Raw genomic sequence first — 17,620 nt, forward strand, 5'->3', positions numbered from 1 at the left:
GTTGTAATTGCAGTCCTGGCCTGGCCTGGCCTGGCCTGGCCCAGCTCTTCCCTCGAGTCATAATGACCCAGCGTTGACTCAGCTACTAGGCAACGGCCCAGGCCCTTGTTTTTTTAAGGCCACAATTTGTGGCCCAAGCTCTTGATTTTTAAGGCCGCAATATGTGGCCCACAGCCCTATTTTAAACTCAGCTCGTGCCTCGGTTTTGGCCCTTGCGTGAGCCAACTGGTGGCTCGGCCGAGTCTGAGTTGACTCGACAATTAAAGAATGGTAAAAATTTCAAAAAAAATGTAAAATAATTGTTTAGAGCAACTAAAAATAACAAAAACTAAAATAAGTAATAAAAATATTTAAAGGGTGTGGTTTGTATAAGGTTGAGGCTCTAACCAATTAAAATAAAGCTTATCTACAAATAGTATTGAAATATGTTTTTTGGTATCAGAAATCTTTATAATGACCTGAAAATTTATTTTCATCTCTAATTTTAAAATTTAAAGATTAAAAAACATTATAGATTCAACAGATCTATGAACTCTTGAAAATCTTGAAAATTGATGGTCTAGATTATACATTACAAGATGCACTATTTTCAAGACTTGAAATTCATTTCTTATGTCCATACATCTTGAGGTTGTGCTAAACAAATTGAGGGTTTTTCAACATTGCATCAATTTCTAGTGAATTTTTGAGATGCCCTTACATTTGATTGTTTAGGGCCTCACTTTTCCACAAACATTTTCCATATTTAAAAGTTTATAAAAATCCAAAAAAGTATACAAAAAGATATATTAATGAAAATTTTGACCTATATCTTGAAATATTTTAAAAAAATCCACAAAGAAAAATGAGAACATGTAATGAGAAAAGTTCTGAAATCATCATAAAAACTTTAAAACCATATAAATAATATAAACATATATTTAAAAATTTAAAAATTTATTAATTTAAAAAAACCGCAATAGACCAGAGGCCGAGTTACTCGTATGAGTCACTTGGGGCTCGACCAGACGGGCTCAGTTCCGAGGGGTTGCCACGTAAGCTCCCACAAATAGAAAAACGATACCTACATCACGTCGTAGCTGCTAAAGCGATTAAAACAGTGACTTTCACCTGGGTTTTTATCTTAATTAAATATGGATTTTAAAAAATTGGAGTTATATAGTTTGCGATATTTGAAAATTTTAAAAAGAGAAATGTAAAAAGGAAATTTAAAAAAGAAAAATGTAAAAAGGATTATGTACAATAAGATCATTTATCTTTGGAATTGGTAGGTCAAAATTACTTATAATCGTCCCATGTGAAATATGATATATTGGATGTACCACAAAGTTCGAGAAATTTTTTTTTGAATTTTGAGATTGGTCCATGAAATAAATGCAACACCTAATTTCACATCCAATGGTCAAGATTAATTATGACCATTGTTAGAAAAACCGGTATGTTAGCTTGAAACCACTAGGGTTTCGAGTTCGGTTATGGGCGGTTTTGGGGATCTCCTAGCCTAGGGTACAATCCCATAAAATTTCAGGCCCAAAACTGGCCAATTAGGCGAACCAGCCATGTTTTAATCAAATTGGCCGGTTTTTTTGCTCATCGAACCGGTTAGAGAATATAACGGGTTTTATGAACAAATAACGGTAGTTAACATAACGCCCGTTACTTTCAATTGAAACTGTTATTTGATGCAGGAATTCACATTTTATTAAGTTTTTTTTATTCTTTTTTCTTGCCATTTTTTGGCTTTTTTATGCTTTATAGTTGTAAAACACTATTTACTCTCTAGAAAACAAGCATATCCGAATCCAAGATTGAAAAATCAAGAGATTTTATGGATTGAAATGGTGGATTTTCACGCCTTTTGAAATCTTCGCCATTTTATCAATATCATCTTGAATAGTCAATGGTTTTTGCTGAAATTTAAGGGTTTTTAATCCCTAATCGAATTATCTACCATATATCTCTTTCAATTTGTTCAAAAAATAAAATATTGGGGTTGATTTTGGCCCGAAAAGCTGCTGCTCTAAGAACCTGTGTTCGATGCAAAGAAAGAAGAAGAAGATTTTAGATCAATTTTTTTTGACTTTTTTTTATCAAATTGATTTGTGTAATTTGATCGTCAAGGCTTCATCTATCACATAAAATAGTTATGCTTATTTATTATTGAGTAAATATTTTTATATTTTTTTTTCTTGCTCGATTTCACATATCTGAATTTTTCACAATTTTTTTCAATTAAATAAAAATACCCAATATTTTTTTTTATGATTTTTGGTGCATTTAAAACGGTGGTCAAAACCTTTACAGTGCTTGTATGTTGATTTGTGCGATTATTTGAATATTGATGGTTGTTTCTAGCTTTAAATGTTGCATGATTTTAGAAGTTTTTGAGAAATCGATTTTTCAAAAAAAAAATTATTTTGCTTTATAAAATTATTATTTTGATGAATATAGAAAGACATTTTCTATTTTTTTTAATAAAATAATGTTTTTTATTTTAGATGGAAATTCTAGATGGACTTGTAAAATTTGGTGGATCAATTTCTTTTCCGTTGTTTCTAAGTTTGATCTGCAGTATCGTGAAGTGTTGTAAAACTTGAAACTGGAGTGCGTAAACATATATGTATGCTTATGTTTTTAAGTAATAAACATAGGCTAGTGTAATGTTTATGCAACACCTGAATATCTAGAATGCATATTTACATTGGGGAAATACATTTGTGATAAGGTTTTGTAAACTTATTATCAGACTGCATTTTAGGAAACAAAAAGATTTATGTGACCTGCTTGGGATAATGTATATTACCATAGTATTCAAATATTAATTTATATAAAAACTTGTTTTAATTTGTTTCGTAAGATAAATATATGTAATAAGATATTATACATTTAATTTAAAATTTCTATTTTTATAAATTTCTATTTTATTTTTTTGGGGGGTTTTTTACCTATTTTTTTTTAAAAAAATCTATTTCACTGGTTAGTCCGGTTTTGGTTCGAATCACTCCCAGCCCATGTCCGGTTAACCGTTTCGCTTTGATTTTATGAATACTGATTGTGACCGCCTTGTAGAAAAGGTAAACGGTCTCATGTTTTCACCGATCATTCCCAATAACATCTAAATTATATATAAATTTTTTATCCATCAATCCCATATTTTTATATATTTTTAGTTTTGATCTACCATGAGTTATACTGAGTAACTCGGAATAACACTGCTTGTCTGAATTACACAGCAGAGTCTCGAAATGCTAATTGGTGGTCCTACTTAACACAACCCTCTTAGAGAAAAAGAGAGAGAGAGGACTGAATTCAATTTAGGGTGCGGTTTATATAAGGTGTCAACATTAAATAATTACAGTAAGACGCACATCTAAATTTCACTAAAATATGACGTATTGGTATCGAAAACCTTTACGATAGCCTAAAAATCTATTTTTCATATAGTATGTGAAGTTCTAAAATGATGTAGATCAAGCAAATCTACAAAAACAAATCAAGCAAATCTACAAACACCTCAAAATTTTAAAAATGCCGGTTGACATGAATTGTTACAAAGTACATTAGTTTTATGATTTGAATCCTTTTTTTAATATCCACATATAATCCGTTATAGGGCCTTTGGACACCAAAGCAACCTTTTTGGTGGACTTTTAAGGTATACGTCGTACATCACAAGGTTGGCACCTTACATGCGTTTTCCTTCAATGCATACAAATTTTATGAGAGAGAGAGTCTAGGGTGGCAATTGGTGGGTCGGGTCCAGCTCCGGACCTTGGAAAAATGATATGGGACCTGGACCCAAACCAACCGAAAAAAGACACGAATCCGAAAATATAGAGCGGAACCCGGACACGATCGAATTCGATTCAAAAATTAAAATATCTATTATTTAATTTTATTTCATAAATTGAGACTTGAGAAATATTACCGGACCCAAACCCAAATAGTATTCGGGTAAAAAATTTAGACCCGGACCCATACCAGACCTGTCGGGTCTGATATTTGAACCCATACCCAGACCTCGTTCAGGTCTACCCCTCAGGTCCGGGGTCGGGTTTGGGCCCGGGTAGGTCCGAATCCAGTGCCATCTCTCTCTCTCGCACGCCTGAAAACTATTAAATTGAGGAGGGTGAAGTTCATCCACATCACTGGGGTCCGGGATTATCATGGAAGAAAAAGTTGGGCAGTGGAGATAGAGATTAGACGTCACCTTCGTATTGCTCTGCATTAACTCCCTCATCTATGTCATTACACAAGACACACAACTTTTCCTTCCTTTGAGGTGGTAAACAATTTCACAGAAAAATTTGAATGCAAATCACATGCACCTCCGGCAACTAACCAGAAACTTCGGCATTAAATTTCAGAGTCTCTTGATTGAGATTTCAGCTTCCTCACCATATACATATTTATCACAACTAACTGCAAAGAGAAAGAAAGTCTCCTCACTTTTTACTGCTAACCATGTTGATTGATAACCGTTACTAACCAAGAAAGGTCTGATTTTCATTTCTCTTTCATCTCTCTGCCCAACTGTGTTGTGTACTCTGTTCAAACACCAATTTTTTTTTTTTTTTTTTTCCTTTTTAGTGAAAGATAATCGAATAAAAGGTCTCACCTAATGTTGTTTTCAAGATTACATAGATAGTTATTAGAGAGAGAGACAGGATTCTTCTTTTTAGTGAAAGATAGATAAAATCACAAAAAAAGAAAAGAAGAAAAGTCATCTAATGTTGTTTTCAAGATTACATATATAGTTATTAGAGAGAGATTCTTCTTGCTTAGTGAAAGATAGATAAAACAGTAATTTACATGCGGACCCTAAAATTTTAGGTAAAATACGAAATGCTGTCTACTTGTATGCGGAAATTATAAAGAAGGTGGGTCAATCTATTTTTTCCATAATTGCCTTTATGTCAACTTGAATTTTGATTTTTTTAATTTTTTAAATATTTATTTTTTTTTTTTTTATCTTTCTTGCTAGTAGGGTAGTGCCTCAAGCTTTAAGATATTGCCCTACTAATGGAAAAAACAATCAAAATCAGATTGACCGGGCAATCTTGAACAAAATAAAAAAATGGATTGACTAACCTTCTTTTGTAATTTTTTCATATAAATGAAAAATTTTGTATTTTACCTAAATTTTTAGGGTCCATACATAAATCACAAAAAAGGTCTCATCTGATGTTGTTTTCAAGATACATAGATAGTATTTATGAGAGAAAGAGAGCTTTTCTTTTCTTTTTTCTTTTTTTTATTTTTTATTTTTTAATTGTTACTTGGTAATTTGATTTGGTGATAGAGAGTATATAATGGGTGTTCATCTCCCAAGGTCTCTCAACCTGTTTTGACTTCTACTTAGAGAGAGAGAAATTGCTCTCAAATCAGCTCCAACTTGCCTCCTCACATTACCCTGTTCCTCTTTCTCTCCTCCTCTAAACCCCCTTCTCAAAACCCAAAAAGAAAAAAGGAGAAAAAAACTATGGTTGCAGCCCAATCTCAGGGCCACACCCATGGCATCAAGGTCTCCACAGTTCTTCCTGCAGCAGTCACAGCAGATGGCACAGTCCATGAGCTAAGCAACATGGACCTGGCCATGAAGCTTCATTATCTAAGAGCTGTGTATTACTACAACAAACAAGCAGCGGAAAGCCTAAGCATTTATAAGGTCAAAGAAAGCATGTTTGTTTTGCTTCAAAGGCATGTCGCAGTTGCAGGTAGAGTGAGAAAATCAGAGAGTGGAAGGCCTCACATAAAGTGCAATGACAGTGGAGTGAGAATATTGGAAGCTCAGTGTAATAAGACCATTGAAGAGTGGCTCGAGCTTAAGGAGCTTATTCATGGTGAGGAACTTATTAGTAACCAGGTTCTTGGCCCTGACCTTCGATTTTCACCACTCCTATATTTGCAGGTACCCATTCTAATCAGAACCCAATTTCCTCTTCTTCTTTCTTTTCTCCTTTTTTTTTTTTGTGGTTTTACAAATTAACTCTGCTTTGAGCCAGCCGGTCCCAAGCCAGGTGAAAGAGGAGAGTTGTGTAAGGTAATTAGGTTCGCAGCCAGTGTAAAATTTTACTAAAATTTTTTTATGAATTTTGAATACCTGTTTTTTTTGTTTTAGACCAATTTTCTTTAAGAACCAAGTTTTCTTTGATTTTTGGAGCTCAATTGTCTTTCAACCCAATTTTCCTTTTTCTTGGATCCCCATTTTCTTTTTTTCTTTTAATTTTAATTTTATTTGGAATTTTTTTTGTTCTTCTCCTTTCCTTTTTCTTGAGGCTACAAATGTGTCAATACTAATAGTTGAGCAAAAAAATTAGTCACTCTCAACAAATAAGTTAGTTTCTTCTAATGTATTTGCAAGCGTAATACTCATTTGAAACACTTTTTCCATGGTCAAAGGAATCCCACAAAAAAAAACGCTAAAAAAAATTGTGATTTATGTACGGATTATAATTTTACATAAAATACAAAATGCTCGGCTGATAGGCGGAAACTATAAAGAAAGTTAGCGAACCTGTTTTTTTTTATTTTTCAAAATTGCCTCTCAATCAACTTGAATTTTGATTTTATTTTTTTAGTTTTTTAGTTAGTAGGGCAGTGCCCCAAGCATTAAGGCACTGTTTTACTAATGAAAAAACTAAATAAAAAAAAAAAATCAAAATTTGGGTTCCCAAATGAGCAATTTTGCAAAAAATAAAAAAATTGAGTTGACCAACTTTTTTTTGTAATTTTTGCCTATAAATAGAGCATTTTGTATTTTACTTAAAATTTTAAAATCTGTAAGTAAATCATTTTTTTAAAAAAATAACTGCTACTTAATTTATGACGGTATATTATACTCTTGTAGACGCACATTTGACACTTAATCTTTAAAAAATTTAAATTGGGCGCCACCCACATAAAGGACATGCAACGCTATTCCCAGCCATCTTATTTGAATCCACCCCATCTGAATACAGAATAGCTTCAATCACAATATCATGCCAAATTTTTTTTTTTATATTTTCAGTTTTTCTATAAACTAGTTCGCATGAAATATGTGGTATGCCCCTCACCTTGTTGAGGCATGCCTAGATAATAATATATATATATATATATATATATATATATATATATATATATATATATATATATATATATATATATATATGATTAAAAACACTAAAGTATCTCTGCAAATTTTAAGGTATTTTAGTTATTTTTTATAAAACATGTATTTTTATTAGTTTATAGCTCTTTGGGTACTAGGTGAATGCCCTAATATCTTGCCATGTAGTTTATATGCTCGTTTAACATGGCACCATCAAAGTACGGGAAGGTACACCATTTATGTTACTGTTGTTTAAAGAAAATTAAACTGTGCACCAAAAAATATATAATAAAGTTTTAAAGGAAGAAATTTTTACTAAATTAAGCATATCATATTCTTTGATTATGTTGTTATGTAAGGTTATTAGGAAGGGAGGCTTTCTGTCTCTTTCCACACAGTGCCACTGTGATTGCCATTTCTAGTCGTGTGGGTGTACCTAACAAAATAAATAAAATATATTTTTGATAAAAACAAAATATCAAATAAATAAAATATATTTTTGATAAAACAAAATATCAAATTATTCTTTCAAGATTCAAAAATGTTTTAGCCATTTATTTTTATAAAAGGCATATTTTTTATTAGATGTGCTCCTACAAGGAAAAAATAAAAAAACCAAAATATGACATTAAATATATATATAAAGTAAAAAATAAAAATCAAATTCGATACGCACTCCGAGTCTCTTATCATGATTGGATATCAAAGACTAACTCGCAGCATTATGATTAAAGCTATTCTAGCCATTCATTTAGATTGGACAACTAAGAATTTATGCGTTTTATATGTAGGTGGAGACGCATAAAAGTGTTCTCTTTAGAAATAATATTGCAATAATGTCATTGTAGTTTGCTAAAAAATGAAAATTCTAGTTGTGCACCCAACCGATCATCAGTATGAACTCAACAAGTTTATCTAGAGATTGCTTGAGCTTCTCATCTTTCAATTATGTCAGTTACACACAATTAATACATTTACCTACCTAAGACTCTCCCCTTTAAAGTATAGACATTATATGCACGACTGGTTCGTGTGAAAATGTTTTCTAGAAAATATTTTCATGTAAAATTTTTTTTTTTGTAGTTAGGTATGAAGATATTTTTATACCAATTGGTGTTAATGACTTTTTTCACACCAATTGGCAATTAATTGATGTAAAAATATTCTCACACTATTTTTCCATGTGAAAAAGTTTTCATAAAACATACGAGAATGCACAGGAATAAAAGAAAAAAAGAATAAATGAAATTATATGCCAACGCTCATCAATACAAGTTCACGGATCGAGAGCTTTTGCTTGAGACGGGACAAGTTTAGGGTCCGAAAACACTATTTTTCTGGTTTTCTAGGACGACCTATACCCACTAAAATGAACTTAAGAGGTCGTGACATCAAGCCTCATTGGAAAACATATTTCAGTGCTCGCAATCACGTATCTAGAAGGACAAAAAAGAAGAAGATTTATTTCTATATGGGCTGATATTGAAATCATTGTAATGCTATAAATATTATGTTAATAATATAGTCACACATAATAATATTAATACCAATATTATTAAATTTGGATATCTCATAATACGAAACCCAAGGTCAACCATGATACACCAAATCCTTCCATGCACTCATTAATATTATCTTTTCCAGTTATAATAATTGAGTTTTAGACACATGCTCGGCTCTCATAATATTAATTTCATGTGTATGAGATATATTAATCGTATATATATTATTGGACTATCTCATAATGTGGTCATAATATTATGTTAATATTATTATGATTATTAACAATATTATGATAATATTAATATTATTGGGTAATACATTTGCACAATATATTAGGTGAATATATTGTGAAACAATAATAATATTGTAATAATAATAATATTTAATAATTTTAAGCTTGATGGTTAATATTCACCGCACATTTGTTTGGACTGGCCATTTGAACTCTTTACAAATCTATGAGATCTGTGCTATTTTTGGACCGTTAAATTCTATAATCAAGATCAAATATAGATTAGCAGGAAGTTAAAAGCAATTCTAGTGCTAAGAGTACATTTTTATGCAAAATTGTGGATTTACTAAAGTTTGTAGTGCTGCAACGCCAGGAAAACCATACCCTCTAAAAGGAAGATTCTTTTTTGGGGTGCAACTATGTCTTTGAAGAGTCTCAGGTTTATTTAAAGAGACCTAGTGTCTATTAATCGTATGAATATAGAGACTTGTCTTTTATAGATAAATTACAGATTAAAAAATATAGAAATAAATCACAATTTCCTATACTATACCAAGACTTACCATATATACAAGATATTATATCTACGCTTCATATCTATATATATTACAATATATTCCTTCCATATTAATTGAGTATACAATATATACCTTCCTTTCACACTCCCCCTCAAACTCAATACGCTATGAAAGAGAGCAGCTAGAGTTTGAACATTAATTGTGGAAACGAGCAGTTAGATCTTCAGGTGTATAGCATGACTAATATATGTAGTAGTTGCCATACTCAGATTGCTCGACCAACAAGCATAGAAAGCAGCAATGGATCAACAAACGTCAAGAACAGATGGCCTCAGAAACTGAGGGCCATATCAGAGTAAGCTCGATCAATTAAACAAAATTCCAGAGAGAAAAATAGATCAAATAGTCGAAAATGACTCAATAGAGAGATAGATTCGAGAGTCGAAATACGACTCAACAGAAGTTGCACCGATACGGCAAATATAAACCTTTCTCTAATACCATGTGAAGAGTATCAGGTTTCTCTGAAGAGACTCATTATCCATTAATCATATGAATATACAGACTTGTCTTTTATAGACAAGTTACAGATGACACTAATAGAAAATAAATCATAAACACCTATACTCTACCCAGACTTACCATAAAATACAAGATATTATACCTACCCTTCACATATATACTGATTACAATATACACCTTCCCAAATATACAAATTACCTTATATACCTTCTATACACTTTCTATATTAACTTGATAGGTAATATACACTTTCCTTTCACACACCCCCCCAAACTCATGATGCTATGAGAGAGAGCAGCAGGAGTTTGAACACTAGTTGCAGAAACAAGCATGATCTTCAAGTGTATAGTATGACTAATAGAAATAGTGGTTGTCATGCTCAGATTGCTCTCAGATCAAATAGATTAGAGAGTCGAGGCGGAGGAGATCAAATAGATCAAAGAGTCGAAATACGACTTAATTGAGAAATAGATCAAAGAGTCAAAACACGTCTTGGCAAAGAGACAAATCAGAGAGTCGAATCACGACTTGACAGAGAGACTGATCAGATAGTCTAAACACCACTCGGCAGAAGTTGCACCGATTGGGTGAGCAACAGATTTGCCTTGAAAATCGACAACAACGCTTCATGGACGAGGAATGGACACGACAAATATGAACCTTTGGACACAACAAATATGAACCTTACTCTGATGCCTTGTGAAGAGTCTCAGGTTTCTCTGAAGATCGTATGAATATACAGTCTTGTCTTTTATAAACAAATTACAAAATAAGAAAATATAGAAATAATCACAATTTCATATACTACACCCAAACTTACCACAAATACAAGATATTGTATCTACCATTTCTAAATATACAAATTACAATATATATCTTCCATATTAACCAGGTATATAATATATACTTTCCTTTCACATCTCCTTCCCACAATTCTCTAATATTTATCACATGTGAGATCAACTTTAGGAAAAATGATTTGGGCTGCCTATAATGCTCTGAATCAACTCTTACTCCAAGATTGACTCTAAAATATCCCTTTAGCAAACCATCAGATCTGCAATCTAAGAGTTCAAATCACTAAAAGGTTTCAAAAATTTCAGATTATAAAGCCCCTATACTGGTTTTTTTGCAGGCTATATGTACAATTTGGTCCTGCAGGAACACCATATGTCCAACCCTTCGCTAAATTGTGTCCTGCATAAATTCTTGGTGCTCCCATATCTCTAGAGTTGTGTGCCATTTGTATAAAGTGGTAGCTTTACTTGTAGAAACAAGATTGCGATGTTCTATATCATCTATTTTAATTGGAAAGAGACTCCAACTAAGTTCTTTCTATAGTACCCTTTCTCATTATTTTATTCTTAATGGTACTAAAATCCATGAGGGGTTTGAGGTCAAAAAATAGGAAATACAAAGATAATAATTGCAATGGTTTCAATATATACTCTCTCTCTTCCACATGTACACGAAGTCCTCACTACAAGTTGCTCGAGTGCACTTCTTTGAAGTTCTGTTCCCCTTCTATATATATATATTTTGATGATCTTATGAGACCCTACCACACCCATGTGTGTAGGATTCCAAAGGATCACCATTAAATTTGGCACAAATCTCTAAAAAAGTTAAGTTTCACAACCATGTGATAACTTTTCTAGACATTTATGGTAAATCCAATGGTGATCTTTTAGGAGTCCTACGCACATAGGTGTAGAAAGGTCTCATAAGATCATTACTTTTTATATATATATATATATATATTTATATATATATATTTATTTTTGTTTTATTTTATTTTTACTTTTGGGAAGGGGGTTGGTGGTAGAAATAGAACTTGAGACATAGCGAGCTCCCTCGGTTTCATCCTTTGGACTGGCCCTCACTTTCATCCTTTGGACTGGTGAGCATTTTTCCTCTTTTAGGATGCTATTCTCATTTTCTCAGCTACCTCAAAGCTATGAAAGAATTGTAGGGTCCTCTTTCGACCTTCCAAACTTCTTGCAAAATTACCCATATGGAGATTAAGACTTTCCAAATCACCCATAATTCATGGTGTTAGTAATGTATTTTAAATTTTGGTGATTAGGCCAAACAACTAACTGATTGAATGCAGTGAGGGGCCCTGCAATTTGATTGATAAGGTCCCTAACTCCATGGCCATTGCTTGAAGGTGATGGATGGGAGGTGGTCCCACCACTCTTCCTCCAACACTATCCAACTGATCTGTACTTGAGCATGAGGAAACCAAGCTGACTTAACAATATATATATATATATATATATATATATATATATATATATATATATATATATATATATAATCTCATGGGATCTAATTGACTTATTGGTTATTATGTATGCCTTATTTTTATTAAAAAAGTAGATGTTTCTTATTTATTAAAAAATAAGCCTTTAAGGTTAAATGGAAAAGGCGTTTCTTGTTTTATTAAAAAATAAAAAAATAAGCCATGTCTTACTGTATTGACAAATATGCCTTCTTGAGGTTCAATGGTTTAATTAAACAATTAGGAGGGGTTCTTTTTTTAATAAAAAATAAGCACCATTATGGTTTAATTAACTAACAATAGCTGACCAGCTATAATGAATAGTAATATAGATAGAATGGGAGCCGTCAGATCTTCATTATGCGGTTTATAATGCATATCACTGTTTTAATTTTAATTATTTTTTTATAAATCGGATTATAATGAAATTTTAGACATGGGTACTAAAAAATACAGCGCACAAATAATATATATATATATATATATATATATATATATATATATATATATATATATATATATATATATATATATATATATATATATATATATATATATATATATATATATTTTCAAAATATAAAATGACCAAAATACCCCTAAAAAATGACAGGGGTAGTTTGGTCATTTTAAGTTATTGAAAATAATTTTTTAATATTTTATATGGTGTGCAATAGTGTTAAGTATATACACCCAAAATTTCATATTAATCAGATTTATATAAAAAAATTAAAATTAAAATAGTGATATGCATTCTGAACCGCATGATGAAGATTTAACGGTTTCCATTCCACCTATACACTATTCATTATAGGTGATCAGCTATTGTAAGGTTTACCCATATATATATATATATATATATATATATATATATATATATATATATATATATATATATAACTTATTTCTTTTTGTTATTTCCTTTTTCTTTTCTAACATGACATAAACTCGATCAAGTAACTTTCCTTGACAAAAGTCTGAGTACATTGGCCGAGCTGATTTTCTGAACACTAAAGTCAACCAACCAAACCTGGCATATTTTCAGCCCTCCACCTCTCTGTCCCCGTGCAATACTGGCTAAGTAAATTAAAGCCCTCCCTCCATCCATATGCAATACTGGCCTAGGAAAAAGTTTATATGAGGATGCTACCTTATAATGTAGAACTCCGGATGCTCTAAAAAATCTATCAAAAAAGGTAGTTTTAATGTTGAAAAACGCTTGGATTGAAAATCTCGACATCGAGATGTATGACTATGAAAAATAAAAAGATTTTAAATCTAAAAAATAGTGCATTTTACAATATATTATCTATACCTTCTATTTTCAAGATTTTCGTATGTTCATAAAAAGTTGTTTTGATGTTGAAAAACTATCTAATTGATCAATCGCAATATCGATATGTATGAATACGAAGAGAAAAAGATTTCGAATCTCAAAAATAGTGTATCTTTCAACACATTATCTCGACCATCCATTTTCAAGATTTTCATGTATTTATAGATCTACTTGATTTTAACCATTGTTTGAGTTTAACTGTTTATAATTAGATATCAAAATAGATTTTCAAGTCATCATAAGAACTTTTTACCCAAAATTGCATTTATAATAGAATTTGGGACCCCCATAAATAAATTGAGTTTGCAGTTTATCGACACTTGATCTGGCCATCCAAAATTTCGATGGTCTCTGTCAATTTTAGTACTTTTTTTTCTTCAAGCACATATAGTGTATATGAACCAAGTTTGTCTTCAAATTAACCATTAGCTTGAGGAGGTTCCATCCCCAAAATTTGTAGTCCCAAGAATGCTCCTAGGTAGGGCTTTACCCAAACTAGTAAATACATGATATGCTTCGAGGGAGTGTGTAAGTTTTTAGCTTTTGTAAATTTAACTAGGAAAAGTATGAGTACAAGGTGGTCACAATTGATCTTGACCATTGGTCGTGAAATTATATATATGTATTTATTTCATTGATCAAGTTCAAACTTTAAAAGAAATTCTCAAACTTTTTAACATATACAAGCTATCAAATTTCACAATTGATGGTTTTAAATAATTATGACCTCTTTGTATCAATGGTAAATAGTCTCATTGTATATAATCTTATTTACCAATATATCCAATAAACCACAAGGACAAACCACACATATAAGGAAAAAGTTTATATAGAGCTGAGGCTCTAAACAGTCAAATTGGAGCTCACCTAAAAAAATTAACTAGAAGAGGTTGTTTTGATGCCTAAATATCATCAAATTGATCATCTCGACATCAAGACGCATGGACACGAGAAAAAATGAATTTCAAGCTTTAGAAATAGTGCATCTTGTATCACATATTTTGACTATCAATTTTCAAGATTTTTATAGATATGCTCGATCTATACTATTTTTGAAGCTTTAAATTTTATAATTAAAGATAAAAATATACCTTAAGACTATAACTAAGATTTTCAATATTGAAACCACATTTCTCGACATAATGGACGGCCTATGTTAATTGGGCTAAACAAATACTTTCTAAGTTCCATTTCAAATTTATCTTTTTTGTGATTGTTCATTAGAATGAAAAGAGTGGCCTTAACATGATTTTTTAATATTGTTGCATTATATTGCCATACAATTGTGACATGAAATCACTATCCATGTGGTGATTTCATACAACAGTTGTATAGTAATATAATGCAACAACCTTAAAAAACTATGTTAGGACCATTTGTTCGATCCAAATTAAAAAATATACACTCTTTTCATTGTAATGAACAATCATAAAAAAGTAAAATTTAACAACGGAACCTAGGAAGTATTTTTTTAACCCAATTAACTTAGGTCGTCCATTTTGATAAGATGCTTAGATCTAGGACTTAGAAGGATTTTTTCTTTCTCAATTTTTTTAGATGGCTTTATTATTATTAGATGAACAATGCTAGGGAAAAAAAAAAGATTTTGAATTTCTAAAGGCTAAGATCTAAAAATTCACTAAATGAATGGTCTAGATTCGTTGTTGAAAGGGATTCATTTTGACCATATCTAACATTCAAATTGAACCTCTTTTTTTTTTGATTGATTATTGAGATGAAGAAAGTGCGTGTGCAAAGTTTTGGATCATACAAATACCACAAACATGGTTTTTTAGAAATGTGGTTGCATTATACTATGATATAACTGATGCATGAAATCACTGCCCCTGCCTATATATATATATATATATATATATATATATATATATATATATATATATATATATATATATATATATATATATATAGGGAAAAGATGGGATTAGCCAACTAGCTCATATGAACATATGAGCCCAACGGCCCAGATTGAATCTGGACCGATTTGATGATCACAGATGTCTGATAGTGTTTGAATTTTATTTTATTTTTCTACATATCTAAATCGCTTGAAATTTTAAGTGTCGTTCTTCTCATTAAGGCGCACTTAATAAAAATATAAAAAAATTTATTTGAGAAAAAAAAAATAACCAAAATACCTCCCAAAACTTTTCGGGGGTATTTTGGTCAATCAAAGATTCACCTATTGTTTATGAACACACGCCTAAAATTTCAAGTGATTTGTATATATATATATATGAAAAAAGCTGGGATTAACCCACTAGCTTATATGAACATATGACCCCAACAGCTCAGATTCAATCTGAGCCGATCAGACGATCACGGATGTCCGGTAGTGTTTGAATTTTAGTTTTTTTCTACAAATCCAAATCGCTTAAAATTTTAAACGTGTGTTCATAAAAAATATGTGAATCTTGAAAAAATATCAAAAAAATATTTTACATGAAATAAATTGACCAAAATACCCCTGAAAAGTTTTAGGGGTATTTTGTTCATTTGTTTTTCACAAATAATTTGTTTTATATTTTTATTAAGTGCACCTTGATGAGAAGAACACACACGTAAAATTTCAAGTGATTTAGATTTGTAGACAATAAAATAAAATTCAAACACTACCAAACATTCATGATCGTCAGATTGACCCAAATTCAATTTGGACCATTGGGCTCATTTATTCATATGAACTAATGGGCTAATCCCAACTTATATATATATATATATATATATATATATATATATATATATATATATATATATTGATGCAATGGTTGTATAGTATTATAATGCAACAACCTTCAAACATTGTTGTTTGATTGCAATGATTTCATTCATTCTACTTATAATCACTCATTGTTGTTTTAACATGCTCTTGTAGTTCACCAAGTTCAAATGTGGTGGGATGTCGATTGCAATGAACTGGTCACACATATTAGGTGACGCATTCACAGCATCCAACTTCATCAAAGCATGGGGAAATCTCATTGCAGATAACCCCGCCGAACCTCCACTACCCACTGTCACCCTAACCCCTCCCCTAAAACCGGAAGTTCAAGAGAAGAAGCCCATGAAACCACTGTCTGTCTCTAAACCAGTCGAACCAGCTGGAGACTATTGGACAGTCACCAACACCACTCCAATGGAGACCACATCTTTCCACATATCAGGTTCTCATGTAAACCAACTGCTATCTAATATCTCCAGCCCCAACTGCAAAACTAGCTCGTTCGAAGCAGTTTCGGCTTTCATTTGGCAAACTCTTGCTAAGATCAGAGGCCCCAATGAACCCAATGTCCTAACTCTCATCAAGAAGCCTAAGGGAATTCTCAGCAACCAACAAGCTATAAGCACGGTGAGTGTTGGTTTCTCAGTCTCAGAAGCTAGACTCGAAGAATTGGCAGTGGAAATATTGAAAGGAGCCAAGGATGAAACCAAGGAAATATGTGAATATATAGAGGCTGACATTGTGAACAATGATGCCATAGTGTATGGTGGGAACTTGACATTCGTAGACTTGGAAGGACTGGAGTGTTATGAGCTGAAGTTAGCAAAAGAACGGCCTGTTTATGCGAGTTACAGTGTGGAACAGGTTGGGGATGCTGGTGTGGTTTTTGTGCTCCCTGGTGCAGGGAGCAATGGAGAGAGAGTAGTGACAGTGACTCTGCCCAAAGAGGAAGTTTCAGAGCTCAAATCTCACCTCAACAAAGCTTGGAATACTCCATGAAAGTTGAGATATGTTTTTTTTGCTGGTTAATGTATGCCAGACCTGAAGCTTCATGAAGATAAGTAGTATGAGAAAGAACATTTGGTATCTGTCGACAATAGCTGATATGATGTATATGTTTGGTTTGTGTGTGTACCGAGAACCAGGACCTAACGAGCCGGGAAATGGAACAGAGGGCAAAACCAGTGGTGTAGGATACTAGTTTTCTACTCGGGTCTTGAACGTTTGAGGTCGCTGTTGTTCTTGCACAGGTTTGCTTGGGAAATTAATTGAGGATGAATGTGGAAGTAAAATCCTGTTCACATTAGATAACTTCGATTGTTGTAGCAAATGTGCATTTTCATACACACGTGCATGCATGTGTGTGTGTGTGTGTGAGAGAGAGAGAGAGAG

General features: G+C 32.0%; 1 protein-coding gene across 1 annotated transcript; it reads left to right on the forward strand.

The window, feature by feature from the left end:
* Positions 1 to 5,204: 5,204 nt before the first annotated feature.
* LOC18442643 (protein ECERIFERUM 26-like) lies at positions 5,205 to 17,539 on the forward strand. Its single transcript, XM_006852858.4, has 2 exons — positions 5,205 to 5,911; positions 16,382 to 17,539. The coding sequence occupies exons 1-2, from the start codon at positions 5,483 to 5,485 to the stop codon at positions 17,225 to 17,227; spliced, it is 1,275 nt and encodes a 424-aa protein (XP_006852920.1). The 5' UTR covers positions 5,205 to 5,482; the 3' UTR covers positions 17,228 to 17,539.
* Positions 17,540 to 17,620: the final 81 nt, after the last annotated feature.

This window comes from Amborella trichopoda, chromosome 13 (genome assembly GCF_054954075.1).
Source record: "Amborella trichopoda isolate Santa Cruz 75 chromosome 13, AtrichopodaSantaCruz75HAP2 v2.0, whole genome shotgun sequence".
In the NCBI taxonomy this organism is placed as follows: Eukaryota; Viridiplantae; Streptophyta; class Magnoliopsida; order Amborellales; family Amborellaceae; genus Amborella; species Amborella trichopoda.